This window comes from Pseudochaenichthys georgianus, chromosome 3 (genome assembly GCF_902827115.2).
Source record: "Pseudochaenichthys georgianus chromosome 3, fPseGeo1.2, whole genome shotgun sequence".
NCBI lineage: Eukaryota > Metazoa > Chordata > Actinopteri > Perciformes > Channichthyidae > Pseudochaenichthys > Pseudochaenichthys georgianus.
This window is the reverse complement of record NC_047505.1, coordinates 37,996,254-38,010,365: the sequence shown is the minus strand read 5'-3', so window position 1 is coordinate 38,010,365 and position 14,112 is coordinate 37,996,254. Positions and strand designations below refer to the sequence as shown.

Here is a 14,112-nt window from a genome sequence, read left to right as displayed (position 1 = left end):
ACCTTTTTTTGTCGGGGTCGCTGTGTGGCTGCTTCTCTGTGTGGACCGAGACATTGTTTTCACAAACACATCTGTCTGCCCCGGTGGGCCCCGAAACTACAACAGTGACCATTATTTATTCACACAGGACACAGTGTGTGTGACAGAACACATGCTGCCAATGAATATTTAACTCCTTTTCCTCAGAAGACATTTTAGGAGTGAAAATGAATTAGACTAAACCAGTGGTTCCCAACCTGGAGGGCGGCGCCAAAGATCGCAGGGGGGGCCTCAGATGATTTGAGACCAAATCTCATATTTAGATCTTTTTTTTTTTTTTTTTACACATATAATTGTAAGGCAATACATCATTGTCACTAAAAGCCTCTTCTCTCATTACAATAAAATATAAAAAAGAATTGACTAATTAATTTTAATAAAAATTCAAGTTAGTATTAAAGGCATAAAAAGACAGAAATGTATAATTCTTTCTTTAATAGAAATGTTTCTTCTGCCCATAAAGTGTCCAAAGCCAGGCTTGTCTGGATAAGCGCATTTTTAAAACATAGTCATTGTCCATGCCGGTTTCAGATTATTTGTCACAGTTGCTCCGATCAGATCGGTCTCCTCCATTTTGTAGATTATATACGACTTTTGAATCCACATAAACACATCGGCAAAATCCGGCTTACTTTGAGCATGTGTTTTAAACAGTTTAATCCCTTTGTGAATTGTTTCCACTTGCGCGCCGTCCTTTAATTTCTTCATACAGCGGGAATCCAAATGAATTAATCCTGAGTCCAATAACCATCAAAGTCACTCCAATAGTGCTCCTTAATTACGCTTTCATCCTCCTTTAACAAAATACTTCACATTCATCCAGTTTGTGACAGTAGTTGTAGCATTTTTGAGACTTTTAAACTTTAATAACCGCTGTTGCGCGCCCAAACACAACTTGGTTGTGTTTTCCCAAGAGCCCCCCCAAATGACTCCTGTTGGAAGTTGCGCCCCCCCCCCCCATGTGTGTGTGTGTGGGGGGGGAACGCAACTTCCAACAGGAGTCATTTGGGGGGGCTCTTGGGAAAAAAGGTTGAGAACCACTGGACTAAACCACCTTTAGATATTACACAGAAAATAAAGAATATACAATTCTCCATCAAAGGAGATTTTTCATCATGCTGCCACGACAGTGCACGTTGGTGGTAACCGACAACTTAATCCTATTTCCTTTATGCAAGAGCGATGGCTCAGAACTGTATCACATTATTGTTGGAAGAGAAGCCGCTTTGCCAGTTTAACCATCTTCCTGATTTCCTTCCCTCGCCTCTGGAGACGGTCTGCACAGATGCAGAACAACTGTCTCCTGCAGGACTGCGCAGATAAGCACAAGTGAATTCTCTTAGACGTGCATGCCTCTGTTCACCTGCGCTTGTAAAAGCAGTGTGCAGATCAGTCATTGTGTAACAAAAGATCCAGGCTATGCACGTTTTAACTCACAAACATATATTTACCTTTTCCCCAGAGTAAACAGAATTTAGTTCTAAGGCTTGCATCTTTGCTTTTAATATTTGGAAGTCTGACAAAAAATTATGTACAACGCTAAAGTTATTCATCATTCTCCCTCAGGAGCTCTCATTTGTTTGTTTGTTTTTCACCTGAGTAAAACTGCTGAGTTTGGATATAGTGATGTGTATGATTCATGTGTGTTGTGTGCTATGAGTTTTATTTCCCCCTGATGGCTGCTTGGGAGCTTTTCCTCTGGGGGGCTCTCACCAAATGTGACACTGATAGAAAGACTGTCTGAAAATGATCACTATCAGTAATAATATTTATTTTATAGTTTTTTTCATACTGATGACGTGACACAATACACTTTTTTTAGAACTACACTTTTGTTTTTTTAGCTTTTGTTAAGCTACAACCTCAGTTTCAACCTTTGTACATGTACTGTATGTTCGTTGGATTTTAAGTCAAGAACGAAGTCAATTGTTAAAAAACCTTAGGAGGTCACATTTCTTTAATGCAAATTCTTCTTTTCTTTGCTTCCAGCCAGCGTCATATAATTGCGTATAGGGGAAGAAAACAAACACAAAACAACTCTTTACCTCAGTGAAAGGACAAACAACTCTTTGATTTGCCAATGGTGTTTTATTAGTGTAGTAAAAAAACTCTAGTCACAGTTAAAATCATTGTCAATAAAGTGTTCACATTAATGTTGTTTATTATTTAATATGAGTCCAGGTGTGTGCTCAAATATCATAAAAGATAATGACTGTTACGACTCTCCATTGTCTGATTTTCACAGGTAAATCAGAGCGGGCTCCGTTTCCTGGCTATGGGAGGAATCCTGGAGCATCTGGTGGCCAGGTGAGTTCAAAGCACAGCTATATGCAATTGTGTTACCATAAATCAGCTTCTATATTCCCAAATACCAATAACATAGTTTCACTTGAAAAAAAAATCAAGGAACATGTTCTAAATTGTTAAATAGGTAGTATCATCCAAGCAACAGTAAAGCTCAACACACCCAGCTAAAGGCATCACACAGCCCCTATATTAAATATTTAGAGCGACCAGTAAACGAAACCCCTCTCTGTATGTTAACCGTTTGATCCAGATAGATAAACAGGAAAAACATAAATGTACCCCTGAGTTTTGATTCCTTTTAAGTAATACTAATATAAGACCCTGCATCTCTTCCACCGGTTTCAAACAGGGGATCCATGCCTTTATTTAATTTAGGCTGGATTATTGCTAATCCCTCTGTTCCTGAGTAGCTCCCCTCTTTATAACAACCACAAACCAAGCAGTCGAGCTTTTGTCAAGGCTGGGGGTCCATCACTTTTAAACAAAACTGCTACTTCCATTTGCTTTGGGTTAATTTTTAGAAATAATTTCAAGATCTTACCCTTTCCAAACGGTAACATGCAAAAACATCAAAAGTCACTTCAAAGTTTGAGCCCTTGCGATTCACAACACATCCTGACACATATGCCCTGCCCTTTAGGCTTCCATATATCCAGTAACTGAAGATGCTGACTGAAGCCAAGTAGAAGAGCCTTTTTAAATGATTGATGACGTTTTCATTTTTTTCGCGACAAAGGGAGGGAATACAATTGAATTTATTTATATTTTGAGAAGGAGTTTTGTTCAGATCTGCAGCTGCAGAGATCTGAGATGAATGATTATTCTGCAAAAATATTTATTATTGAAAAAAAAACACAACCAATGGACTAAGTTTTACAGTTTATTCTCACGATTGCTCGATATACATTGATTTGTACACTGCTTTATTTGTAACATTTGAGTGTGTGTTTAGTCAACTGGTTAAGCCAAATAATTCAACAAGACAAGGGACCTGGCAGTAGCCATGTTTGGAGCTCTCTACATACAGTGGTTACCCACATATTGCTTTATATAGTTCTGACTCGTTGTGTCAAAAAGTCTCCATCTGAACTTTTTTAAATCTCAAGGAAAACTGCTATAACAGATGGAAAAGTATGAAAGATGCAAGAGGCTAATTCTCTCCTTCTTGCAAACTAATTCAGAGGTGTTCACAGAAATTCACAAACATCTAAATTTGATCGCGACAATAGTGTAAAAGAGGCCAGTGTAGCTGCTGGGATTTAATATCATTGAACAAAGGCAACAGCAGAAATGGCTCTGTTGTGATATGTTGTCATTTTACAGAACCTGACCTGATTATTTTTTTTATTACATGTGTATCACGTTGCTTCTGGCAGTTTTTCATGACCTACATTGTAGATCACAGAAATTATTTATTTCATATATGCTAATTTCAAACTAAAATAAATGTTGTTATAGGTATTTGTCAATCAAAAATCAGAGCTGTTGCAAACATCTCCTTGGTAATGGTGTCAATCCTCAGCCTGCTGTTTCCAAGGGGGCGCGAAAGGGGAGTTTAAATGCCGAGCTGCTGCAAATCGCTCAAATGATCCGGCTCTACTGGTCTGCAGCCGATTACTCTAATTAGACCAAGCTCTTAATTGGCCTCTTAGCCCAGTTTGTTGGGTTTGCAGAGGTTAAATGGATATTGGCGATAGGATGATGTGCTGATCTGTCCTGTGGCACAGAACAAACAGATCACATAATAACTTCAAACTGCTGAAGGAAACAAGCTCACCTCGATAAGCCTTTCCTTTATTTTAAGCATTTGTTTGTGTTTGTTTTCTCTTCCAGTCTTCCTCTGTAAGGTCGGACGTCGGGATGGCGAGTCCGAGTCCGGTGACTCCGTCAAGGAAGTCTTCTGCTCCTTTCTACTCCTTCACTGCAGCCAATCCTAGAAGACGTCCTCTGCAAGATCCTCCAATCAGTGGTCAGTACCATCGCAATGATAACAAAATAGATAAAATGTCCTGAAAATGAAATGTTATAGTTTATTTGCAAGGCAAGTTTAATCAATTCACCATTTAGGGCATTCAATGTGCTTTTTAACAAAACGTTAAAAGCATGATGAAGTGCAACATAAACACAACATCATTTACATATATTTAAAAACAGTCATCCAAAGCCATACAAATACAAATAAGACAAGCTCAAATAGAATAAGACAGGTATACAAGAATAGAACTTACAGTGCAGTGTAAGATATTAAAAAAGTTTTTTTATTCCAAAGAAGGCAGCAGCAAAAAGAAAAGTCATCAGCCTGGATTTAAAAGTAGTACGAGTTTTAGCGGACCTGCACTTTTCTGGGAGTTTGTTCTAGATACAGTATATGGAGCATAATAAATGAACGCTGCCTCTCCATGTTTAGTTCAGGGACAAAATGCAGCTTATGCAGCTTAAAAATATTCCAAATCCAAATAGAAACTTTGTGTTTGGGGCACAGTTGCCCTGAAATATAAAACTAAAGTATGGAAGGTATGTTCCTAGAAGATATAAATAACCAAGGACAACAGAAATACAGTAACATAGTTTGTTATCATTCATATGTTACCAACCAGATAATCTTTATTGATTTTTTTTTTAAAAACAATGTCTTTATTGAGGGCTGAACTATAAGAAGAAAAAACATCTGTAAAAGTGGGGTTACTAAACAGTAACAAAAACCATCACCATAGGATAACAAGCAGACACATTACACCCACACATGAAAGCTTTTCTCAATCTAAACCTGAAGACATAAACGGAGCTACACTCTGGGCCCTGTCTCCAAATATGTTAGTAACCCACCCCAAAACGCTTATATCTAAAGTTAATTTTTTAACTCATGTTTCTGTGTAAATCAGAATTTAATCACGAATAATCCATTCTGAACAATGCCACAAAGTAGATTTCTGGTACACGACAGTTCGTTTACAGCACATTCATGTTTGCCTTTTGATTTTGCCTGAGAATGACTAGACCTGCTTTCATCTCTCCACAGATCCTCTACAAACAAAAAAGGTTCGCAAGGTCCCTCCTGGCCTGCCTTCATCTGTGAGTGGAAGATCATCTACCTCTCATATAAATTGATTTCACAGTGAGCTTACTTAAGCAGACACACACACACACACACACACACACACACACACACACACACACACACACACACACACACACACACACACACACACACACACACACACACACACACACACACACACACACACACACACACACACACACACACACACACACCACACACACACACACACACACACACACACACACACACACACACACACACACACACACACACACACACACACACACATGCTACTCAACGCACACGCCCTCCCTCTTGCACACAAAGAGCGCTCTTGACATCACTGCCACACTTCTTAGGTCGGATCTTTTATTTGTTTCCTAACTCAGCAGTGTTGTGGTGCCTGTTTATCTAAGTTCTGACTTTTCATGTTTGTTGTTTACATGCGTGTTGTTTAGTTTTAGTGTGTACATGTCTAGGGAACATCTTCAGTACATTTTGTGTGTGCGTCCTCACACTTATGCACCTCGAGGTGATTGATTTTCAGTGCTGCCCTGTCACAGTCTGGCCTCCTCACAGCCTCTCCTGGGAGAGAGAGAGGCTGTCAGAGCAGATCCCCAGCTCTGCTCTTTTGATGTTTAATTAGTCATTACGTAGCCGAACAGGAGGACAGACAGAGATTAATAGCATAGAATATCTGACATTTCTATTGGTAATGATCCCGGTGGAGCAGAAACCATTAGGATGCAGAGAAGTGTGGAGCTCAGCTTGCTCTCACTTAGACAGGGGGTGTTGACGTTCATTAATATGCATATATCAGTAAGTCAGATGTTCATTGTTAAAACCCCGGCGGATTGGGAAAGGTTTTATTAAGCCTTGCTTTAAATTCCTAGAACTGGTACAAGACAATATGTTTTCCTTTTCCAATAAGAAGCAACTGGTTTACCAAAATCCCCCCTTTCTTTCCTTAAACAATGAAAGGGTTATCTTTTCTTTTCTTTCTTTTTTGGTGAGGCAGTGTGAGACTGGATTTGCCTTTCAGAGCTCTGATAATCGTCACCTCTGCTGCTGTTACTCTGAAATCAAATATGGAACAGGCCATGCAACATAAAAGGCTGGCATGTGTTTTGTTTCTGGATTTGTATATGAAAAGAAGTTTGTCAGAGCGTGAGGGAGAGAAGCAGCCTCTGACAGCAGCAGGAACGTGAGCTGCCTTCCTCTTAAGTAAGTGATATATTTGCGGTCTTGTCAGGCGCAGGGAGCCAAAGAATGGTTGCTTCGCGGGTTACATCTCTTTGTTGTGTAAATGGGTGCTGGGCTTTTATTTGTCAGTACTTAACACATGGGCGCAGGTGCGGTTCGGTGACTCATGAGAGTACAGTCAAGCAGTACAATGCTTGATGAGGGAAAACAGTGACGGAGCACGGGATAAAATACAGCTTCTTCTTGTCACTCAGCGCTGTTCAGGAGATAAAGCCTGGAGCTCGGAGGAATTATCCCAGTTAGTCTTTGATCCTATTTGAAAGAATGAAGATGCTAGTGTTGAATAAAGGGCTGTAGGTCTCTTTTAACCTGCTGACAGAGAAAGGAAAACATAAAGCTGTTTTTTTAATAGGTGATATATGTGGAAAATGTTTGAGTGGGAGGTTGTCTGGCAGCTTTTAAGAAGTGTTAGGATATCAGTATTGGAGGCATAGGTGAGGCATGTTGGCATGATGGTGTAAAGATCTACTTATGGCCTCTAAAAAGTGTTGCAGATTGCTCTATGTCTGAGGATGATTATCAGCCAAGACCCTTGTTTGTGTCGCTGGCTCCGACACAGTGAGGGTGGTGTTGAAGAAGTGCAGAGGGGAAGGTGCACCTGGAGTCAGAGATACTTTGCCAGAGGCAGCTGTGAAGAGCCTGCAGCGTACCTGTACAACATGAATGCAGCTGCAGATGCCCTGAAAGCTTTTGCTTGTGTAAGCAAGCTCGAGAGGCTCACCAGAGACCTGAATAACTGCTTGATTTAAAAAATAAATAAAAAATCAACACAGTGCTTCCTATCATTATGTCTACTGCTGGGAATGTTATTTATTTATTTCATCCTCAAATCCCCTTTTGCCTCCAGCTTGTATTCTTGCTTCTCAGTCTAAAAATACATTTCAGAGTGTTGAATCAGATAGGCAATGTAAGTTGCAAGCCCAAGCATGATGTTATTGTGTGTGTGTGTGTGTGTGTGTGTGTGTGTGTGTGTGTGTGTGTGTACACTACATGATGGAGCTGAATCAAAATATTTATGGGAGCACATCCTCTGCGCATTTAGGCTTTGACACAGCAGTGCAGCAGGATGTGAAGGCTATCTATACAGGCCAGCTGGCTGATTGCAAACATTTAAATGTTTCTTCGTCTTATATACAGACACCGTACCCCCTTTAGCCACACACATACTTTCCTCTGTGGTCTGCTAGATGTGTGCTTACAGCCATGAGATACTGCAGATGTGGTTGTAATTGTGTGATGCACATGCCTAGAAAAATCAGCTGTTATCCACCATCAAGAATAATCCATGCAAGCATATGCACACGCTATAATATACAGTCTAACATCATACATTTTTAAGACAAGTAAGTAATAAAAAAGAAAGAAAAAGGGGGCATTAAGAAAGTATAACATGTCCGATAGATGAAAATCTTAAGCATGAAGTGCTTAAGCATGAAAGCTTCATATTAAAATAATGTGTTACAGTAGACACCCTGTCTATAATTAGCTCCCTGCATTATCTGACTGTATAAACTGAGCGCTGAGGACGGAGCATTGTGATTGGACAGACAGGCGGCTGCGCTGAGGGATGCTGACGGGCAGCTGCGTGGGCACCTGTCTGACAGGAGGACTGGACGGGGACTGTTGGGGCTCGTGGGGGAAAGTGGCATCTTGTAGGATATTTATGGGGAGCTGCAAGGGCATGGTGTGTATATGTGTGTGTGTGTGTGTGTGTGTGTGTGTGTGTGTGTGTGTGTGTGTGTGTGTCAGTTTGTTTGTGTAAATAGTGCCCCCCCCCATCCCTATGAACCCTCCTCTGAGGCACAGCGGCTCGATGTGACACTTCCTCCCTGGCTTTGGTGACGCTATGGCTGCAGGATGAGAGAAAGAAAGTGGTGGGCTGAGATTCAGCTCCCCTCAGGGGCTTTTGCAAGCGAGAATCCTGAGTATGGATGACAAAATAGATTGACATTTGCTGACAGATCACTCAGACACCCTTGCTTCTGAGAGATTTGTACGGTGTGAGCTGTAAGAAAGGAAGTGTGCTTTAGGCTCTGAATCTTACAACCAAAGATGTTCCTTGCAGTGCTGTCTGATGCATGACATTCAAAAGATACATCCCTGCGACTTGAACAGCTCAAAGACAAGAGATCATAAACAGTACCCTAATGTTCCTGTTGCTAAGAAAGCAGTGCCTTTTTGTTTCCTTCTTTAGAACCACAGCAGGCCGGGACATTGTATCAGGGCTTGGTAAATAGACACAGTTAAAGATTATAAATAAGTATACATGCATTCATGTGCCATTACATCCTTTAAAGTACACTGATTTTCCTAAAAGAGGCGACCAAAGGCAAGTCAGGGGAGGAAACAATAGGCATCACATTTATTTGGGCCTTCAAAGAGATAAAAACGTTCAAAGTGTTTTAAAAACAGCAGGGTGTGTTCAGGTCTGCAAACGATAAGAATGATTGTTCACAGTTTGTATGCTTGTGAAAACTAAATCATCATATTGCCTGGAAGTATTTTGTGTGTCATCAAATTTAGTTGAACATTGTACAAATGTCAAGAAATTAGTAGTTGCAGCAGAGGTTGTCATCGGCTAAAATGTGTTGTATAAAGATTACAATTTAGATTAGATTTTATATACAATTAAACCTATTGTGGATTGGTTTTTTAGCATGACTGAATGAGAGATTTAGTGTGTATAAATTGAATAATGTGTATTGTAGATGTAAGTCATTTTTGGGCTGTATTTGAGGCTCCGACCTGACCCCGGTCACTGAGCTCCCCAGAGACGGCCTCATCAGATGGCTGATTAGATAGACACCCTACGTCTGACAGGGATGATGCTGAACAGTCGCGGCCACCTCTGGGACCCTGGCTTTGTGTTTATCTTTATTTGGCTTGCTGAAATGTACCACTGACATTAGAGGCTGCAGATAATGGAACAGGCAAACAAGCCAGAGGCCTGAGCCCTTTCATCTGTGGAGAGAATGAGGAGTTAAAAGGACAAAGAGTACGAAAATAATGCACAGATTAAAGTCATTACTCACTTTCTGGCCTGTTGTAAATTATTCATGTAGAGCTTGCGTGAGTTTACAGCATTAATACAAACCTTGATTTCAGATCGCTGGCAGGCTCAAAAACAAAGCCTGTCAACAATCGGAGAGTGTTTGTTATTTTGAGAGCAGTGAAGCCAGGCTGCTCTGAGAGTTCATCATCGAACCACACGAGGCGCTGCTTCTTTACTCCTGGAAACTCATGTGTAATGTGGAGTGTGTTTGTTAGGTATAAATCACACTACTCGAATGTTGTGTGTCTGGGGATTGTGGGTGATTGTGATTTCCTTAGTTTTCTATTGTCTAGAGCCTCATTTCAAATATAATCTATGATTTAGCAGAAGCATTATCATGAAGTTCCTTTCAAATATTTTCATAAAAACGGCGTCTCTGATGTGTTTGAAAAAGGAACTATTTGCAATTCAAAAATGAATGACGCAGATATTTCTTTAAAATACCTCGATGTACATTCAGAGTTTTGTTCAACCGTGCCTCTGAGGACACTACATGTACACACACGCCTAACATGAGTGTGAGAAGCATGAATGAGCTTGTTGTCAAAAGGAGTTGTTACAGTTTTGTAAAAGGCCATGGAAGTGATGAAGGAAGAGTCGTATTGGTTATTGGCCGCCTCTCAAAGATTCACAGGCTCACAGAGTAGAAAGAAGTTATATCAGGAGAAACTTCAGATCTGAACCAAGGTATAGTGCTGCACACGGATTTAAGTCAACAAACCGTATTACTGTAGATGAGACGTTTTGTTATGCCAGGTGCGTCCTCCTCAGATTCACACAGTATAGAGACTCACTTTCTCCTAAATAACCTCTAATTAGCTTTTATTAACCACCTAATTAGGATCTTATTCAACACAGGTTGGAAATAAAAGGAGGGGATAATACACCGCACATAGTCAAGTTTCAGAACAAACCATAAAGAAAGAGAGAAACAAATATATAAATAGCCATGACATCACTTCAGTAACTACATTCAAATGTATCAAAAATGTAAGCAAGATATCAAATAACTTGTATCATAGCAGTATAATTTTGTGTATTTATGATTTCAAATAACATTCTCCTTATAAAAGTATCCTAGTAGTAAGGGCTGTGGTTTCAGCGACAAAATAGATGGGTGTTCAAGCTTGAACAAAATAACTTGATAATTATATTAATTTAACAAATGAGTCATTGTCTTTTTTGAAGCAGCCTCATTAGTGGATTTCCTGGAGTAACAATAGAGGTTTTCCAAAACAGAAAATGCATCTCTCATAATTTTAATTCAGCTAAAAATAAACCTAACTCTCCCTCCACTGGATCTTAATCTCTCTCATCACATCTATCTTTTTCAAGGAGAATTACATTTTCTGTAATCAGTGTTTTTAGTTATTCCAACATTTGCTTTAGGACAGATGTCCAACAAATGTGCTGCGTTTAATTTCTCCAAGCTTGAGGAATGGATGTAGTTAGTTGCTTTGCTACAAACATTTACTGCCTTCAGACTTTAAGGGCGGCTTTAAATGGCCGTTTGTTTGAAGGTTGCTGTGCCCAATTATTAGTCTGTGTGTAAAACCTTTTTGCAGCCTTGTAAGCCTGATCAAAACATAAATGCAAGCAACACACACACCAAAGAAAAATTATAATGGGCAAGATTCGTAAAACTTTAATGGAAACGTGAACATTTTGTGCCAAAGCCAGTTGTGTTTTAAAACGGCACTTTTTAAAAGAAGCCATGAGTATTTCTATTTGCAAAAAAAAAAAAATGTGTGTCTTGTTTAAAGAAATAAACTGCTGAATGGTTACAATAAAAACATGTAAAAGAAAAGCAGTGCCTGGACATTTTCAGTATGATTGGTTCTGTAAATCTTCCGAAAACATAATTGTTCCCTTTTCCCCTGTTATTAATCTTAACATGGTGTTTCAAACATTGGCAGTACATCCCAGAATATCCTTTTTTATGCACATTAACTGTACTCTGTCGGGGGATAAACCAGATCTGGGCTGGGTCTGCTTTGTGAGAGCTGTGGAATTTAAAAAGGATGTTGGGTTTAACAGCTGTGGTCGACAGTCTCACAGTCTGAAGGAGGTGGCAGTCAGTAACGTTCATTAAAATGTCAGATGCAATACAATTCATAAAGTCTTGTCACTTATTGTATATGGATGCAAACAAGTTCACCTGTCAGGGAACTCTTTCACAACCATTGTCAGTCAATCATGACAGTTCATGAGCAACAGATGTAATTGATACAGTTGGACACCCCTGTGTTTTTCAGCAAATGTTCATAAACTCAGATTCACTGCGAGAGTCAGACATATGTTCTTCTTCTATCACAACAGAGTGAAACAGTGTTGTAATAAAAGTGTTCAACCGGAGTGAAGTCACAGAACTGTTTGCACATATTTTTTGCAGGAATATGGTTCATAGCAATCGGTCTCTGTAGTTTCTGATCATGACATCTCCATGGTGTATGTGTGTTGCATTCTGGGCCTGCTGTAATGCAGTGGAGCTCAAAAGTGGTGAAGCCTGTGTGGTTATTTGGAGCGTCTATCATTATTATTATTAACTGATCACACAAAATGGTATCTTGCAAGACTTCAATAAACACAAGTTAATATATGTTTTATTGTTTAGTCAGTCCATCTCTTTTACCATCTGATTTTTAAAGTTTCCTGGAAAAAAGGTGATAATTCTACGCCACATCGTCCCCACACTTTTTCCATAATACTTTTACACTTTGACAGTGAAGCTTGAATTGAATTCTTCGTGGTTTTAGGAATAATTTAAATATCCTACATTTAGCTTGAAGAAACCTGCAGAACCCCTGAATTATTATTGTCTTAATATCAATGCGTTCACGACACAGCCATGAGTTGGTGAGGGTGGGGGTCTGAATGCCTCTGCCCCCCCTCCTCTGACTCAGCCTCTCTAATTAGAACCAGAGCTTCTTACAGGAAACAATCTTCCTGTCTGATGACATCATTACTAAGTCCTTGCATGAGATGGGGGTGAGCTCTGTGGATGGGGGTGAGCCTGTGGATTTTCTTTTTGTTTTTCAACACCCAAATAAATCCAAAAAAAGCACCTTGTGATGACTCGAGTGTCTTCTAGAGGGTGGTGTTAACAGGAGGGTGGAGCTGAGCCTTCAACCCAGAGACAAGAGGTTTTAAAGTCTGACCCAGTGAGCCCCCCCTCAGAGAAAATTGAGATAAAAATAAGCTTTGAGATGAACCTGTTTGCAATGCACCCATGGATGTACAGAGAGCTATCAGTGGAGAATTTTAATGCTGAAAAAATTCTCCGAAATGTGTGAGTGTGTTTTTTTCACTATGATTTCTAAGAGAATGTATGGATATTTATTTGTTTCTGATTGAAATCACGTTGAAAGTTATCCTCAAAAAGTAAGATTCACATTGAATCGTGCATCTTGTCTATGTGTTGTTTATAATAATATAATAATGCATTTTATTTTTATAGCACACTTTAAAAACAAGGTCATCTCAAGGTGCTTCACAATGCTATAAGGCGAAAATAATAAAAACAAATAAAATAAAAAGTTATCGAAGGAGCATATTGAATAAAATATGGTAATATACAAAAAAAAAAGTAAGAGCATAAAAGGTTCAAATATAAATAAACAAAGTAAAGGACAGTCAGTAAAATGCGGTGCGGAACAGGTGGGTCTTGAGGCTTTTCTTAAACACTGTTTGACTCTGAGAAGGAGGGAAATTGTAAAGCAAATAGGTAAATGGGTACCCTAAGTGTCCTAACTGCATCTATGAACATTGTGTTTCAGCCAGTGCTGCAGCTCCAACTGCTGACCCTGTCGGTAAACAGGCCAAATCAGCAGACACAACAACATAAAACAATACAATAACTAGCTTCCTGTTTTTACAACACTGGCATGCACCTGTTATGTTCCCCTCACGCATATCGTCCATTCAAGTCTCTCCTCCTCTACACTTCATACACTGATGCACTCTGTTTTTATCAACTCTGTGACCTTACTGTAACATAATTAATTACACAAACATTTCCTCTACTTGACATGCATAGATATTCTCACTGTTTCTCCTGCAGAATCAGTAGAGTTGAGATTGCAGAGTCCTGAGTCAGCTTGGATATGATAAGTGTGCATCATTTCCCAAATGAACACCAATCTCCTCTGGCTTTCATGTATCTGTCTTGCAACACTCTGCTGTGTGCCTGGACTTGTTTTAGACCCCTTCAAACACCCTTTAAGAATCAATTTGAAACACCGTCAGATGTAAAACAGTAACCACACGTAGATCCAGTGTTTTGGACACGTTTAAAAGAGAAGAAGAAAGGGGGGATACATAATAACAGTACTAACAGGAAAAGCATTATCCAGGCCTAGTTTTGTTAGGGAAGTGGAAGCTTTCATCTCTC

General features: G+C 39.6%; 1 protein-coding gene across 4 annotated transcripts in view; it reads left to right on the top strand.

Annotated features, from left to right (window-relative positions):
• The window catches only part of tcf12 (transcription factor 12), an 87,740-nt gene that overhangs the window by 48,644 nt on the left and 24,984 nt on the right, over nucleotides 1-14,112 (top strand). For all 4 annotated transcript variants that reach the window (XM_034111974.2, XM_071206940.1, XM_034111967.1 and 1 more), the window contains 3 exons: nucleotides 2,285-2,346; nucleotides 4,180-4,315; nucleotides 5,366-5,418. In XM_034111974.2, coding sequence (XP_033967865.1) covers nucleotides 2,285-2,346; nucleotides 4,180-4,315; nucleotides 5,366-5,418 — 251 coding nt within the window. The remainder of the gene's footprint in view (nucleotides 1-2,284; nucleotides 2,347-4,179; nucleotides 4,316-5,365; nucleotides 5,419-14,112) is intronic.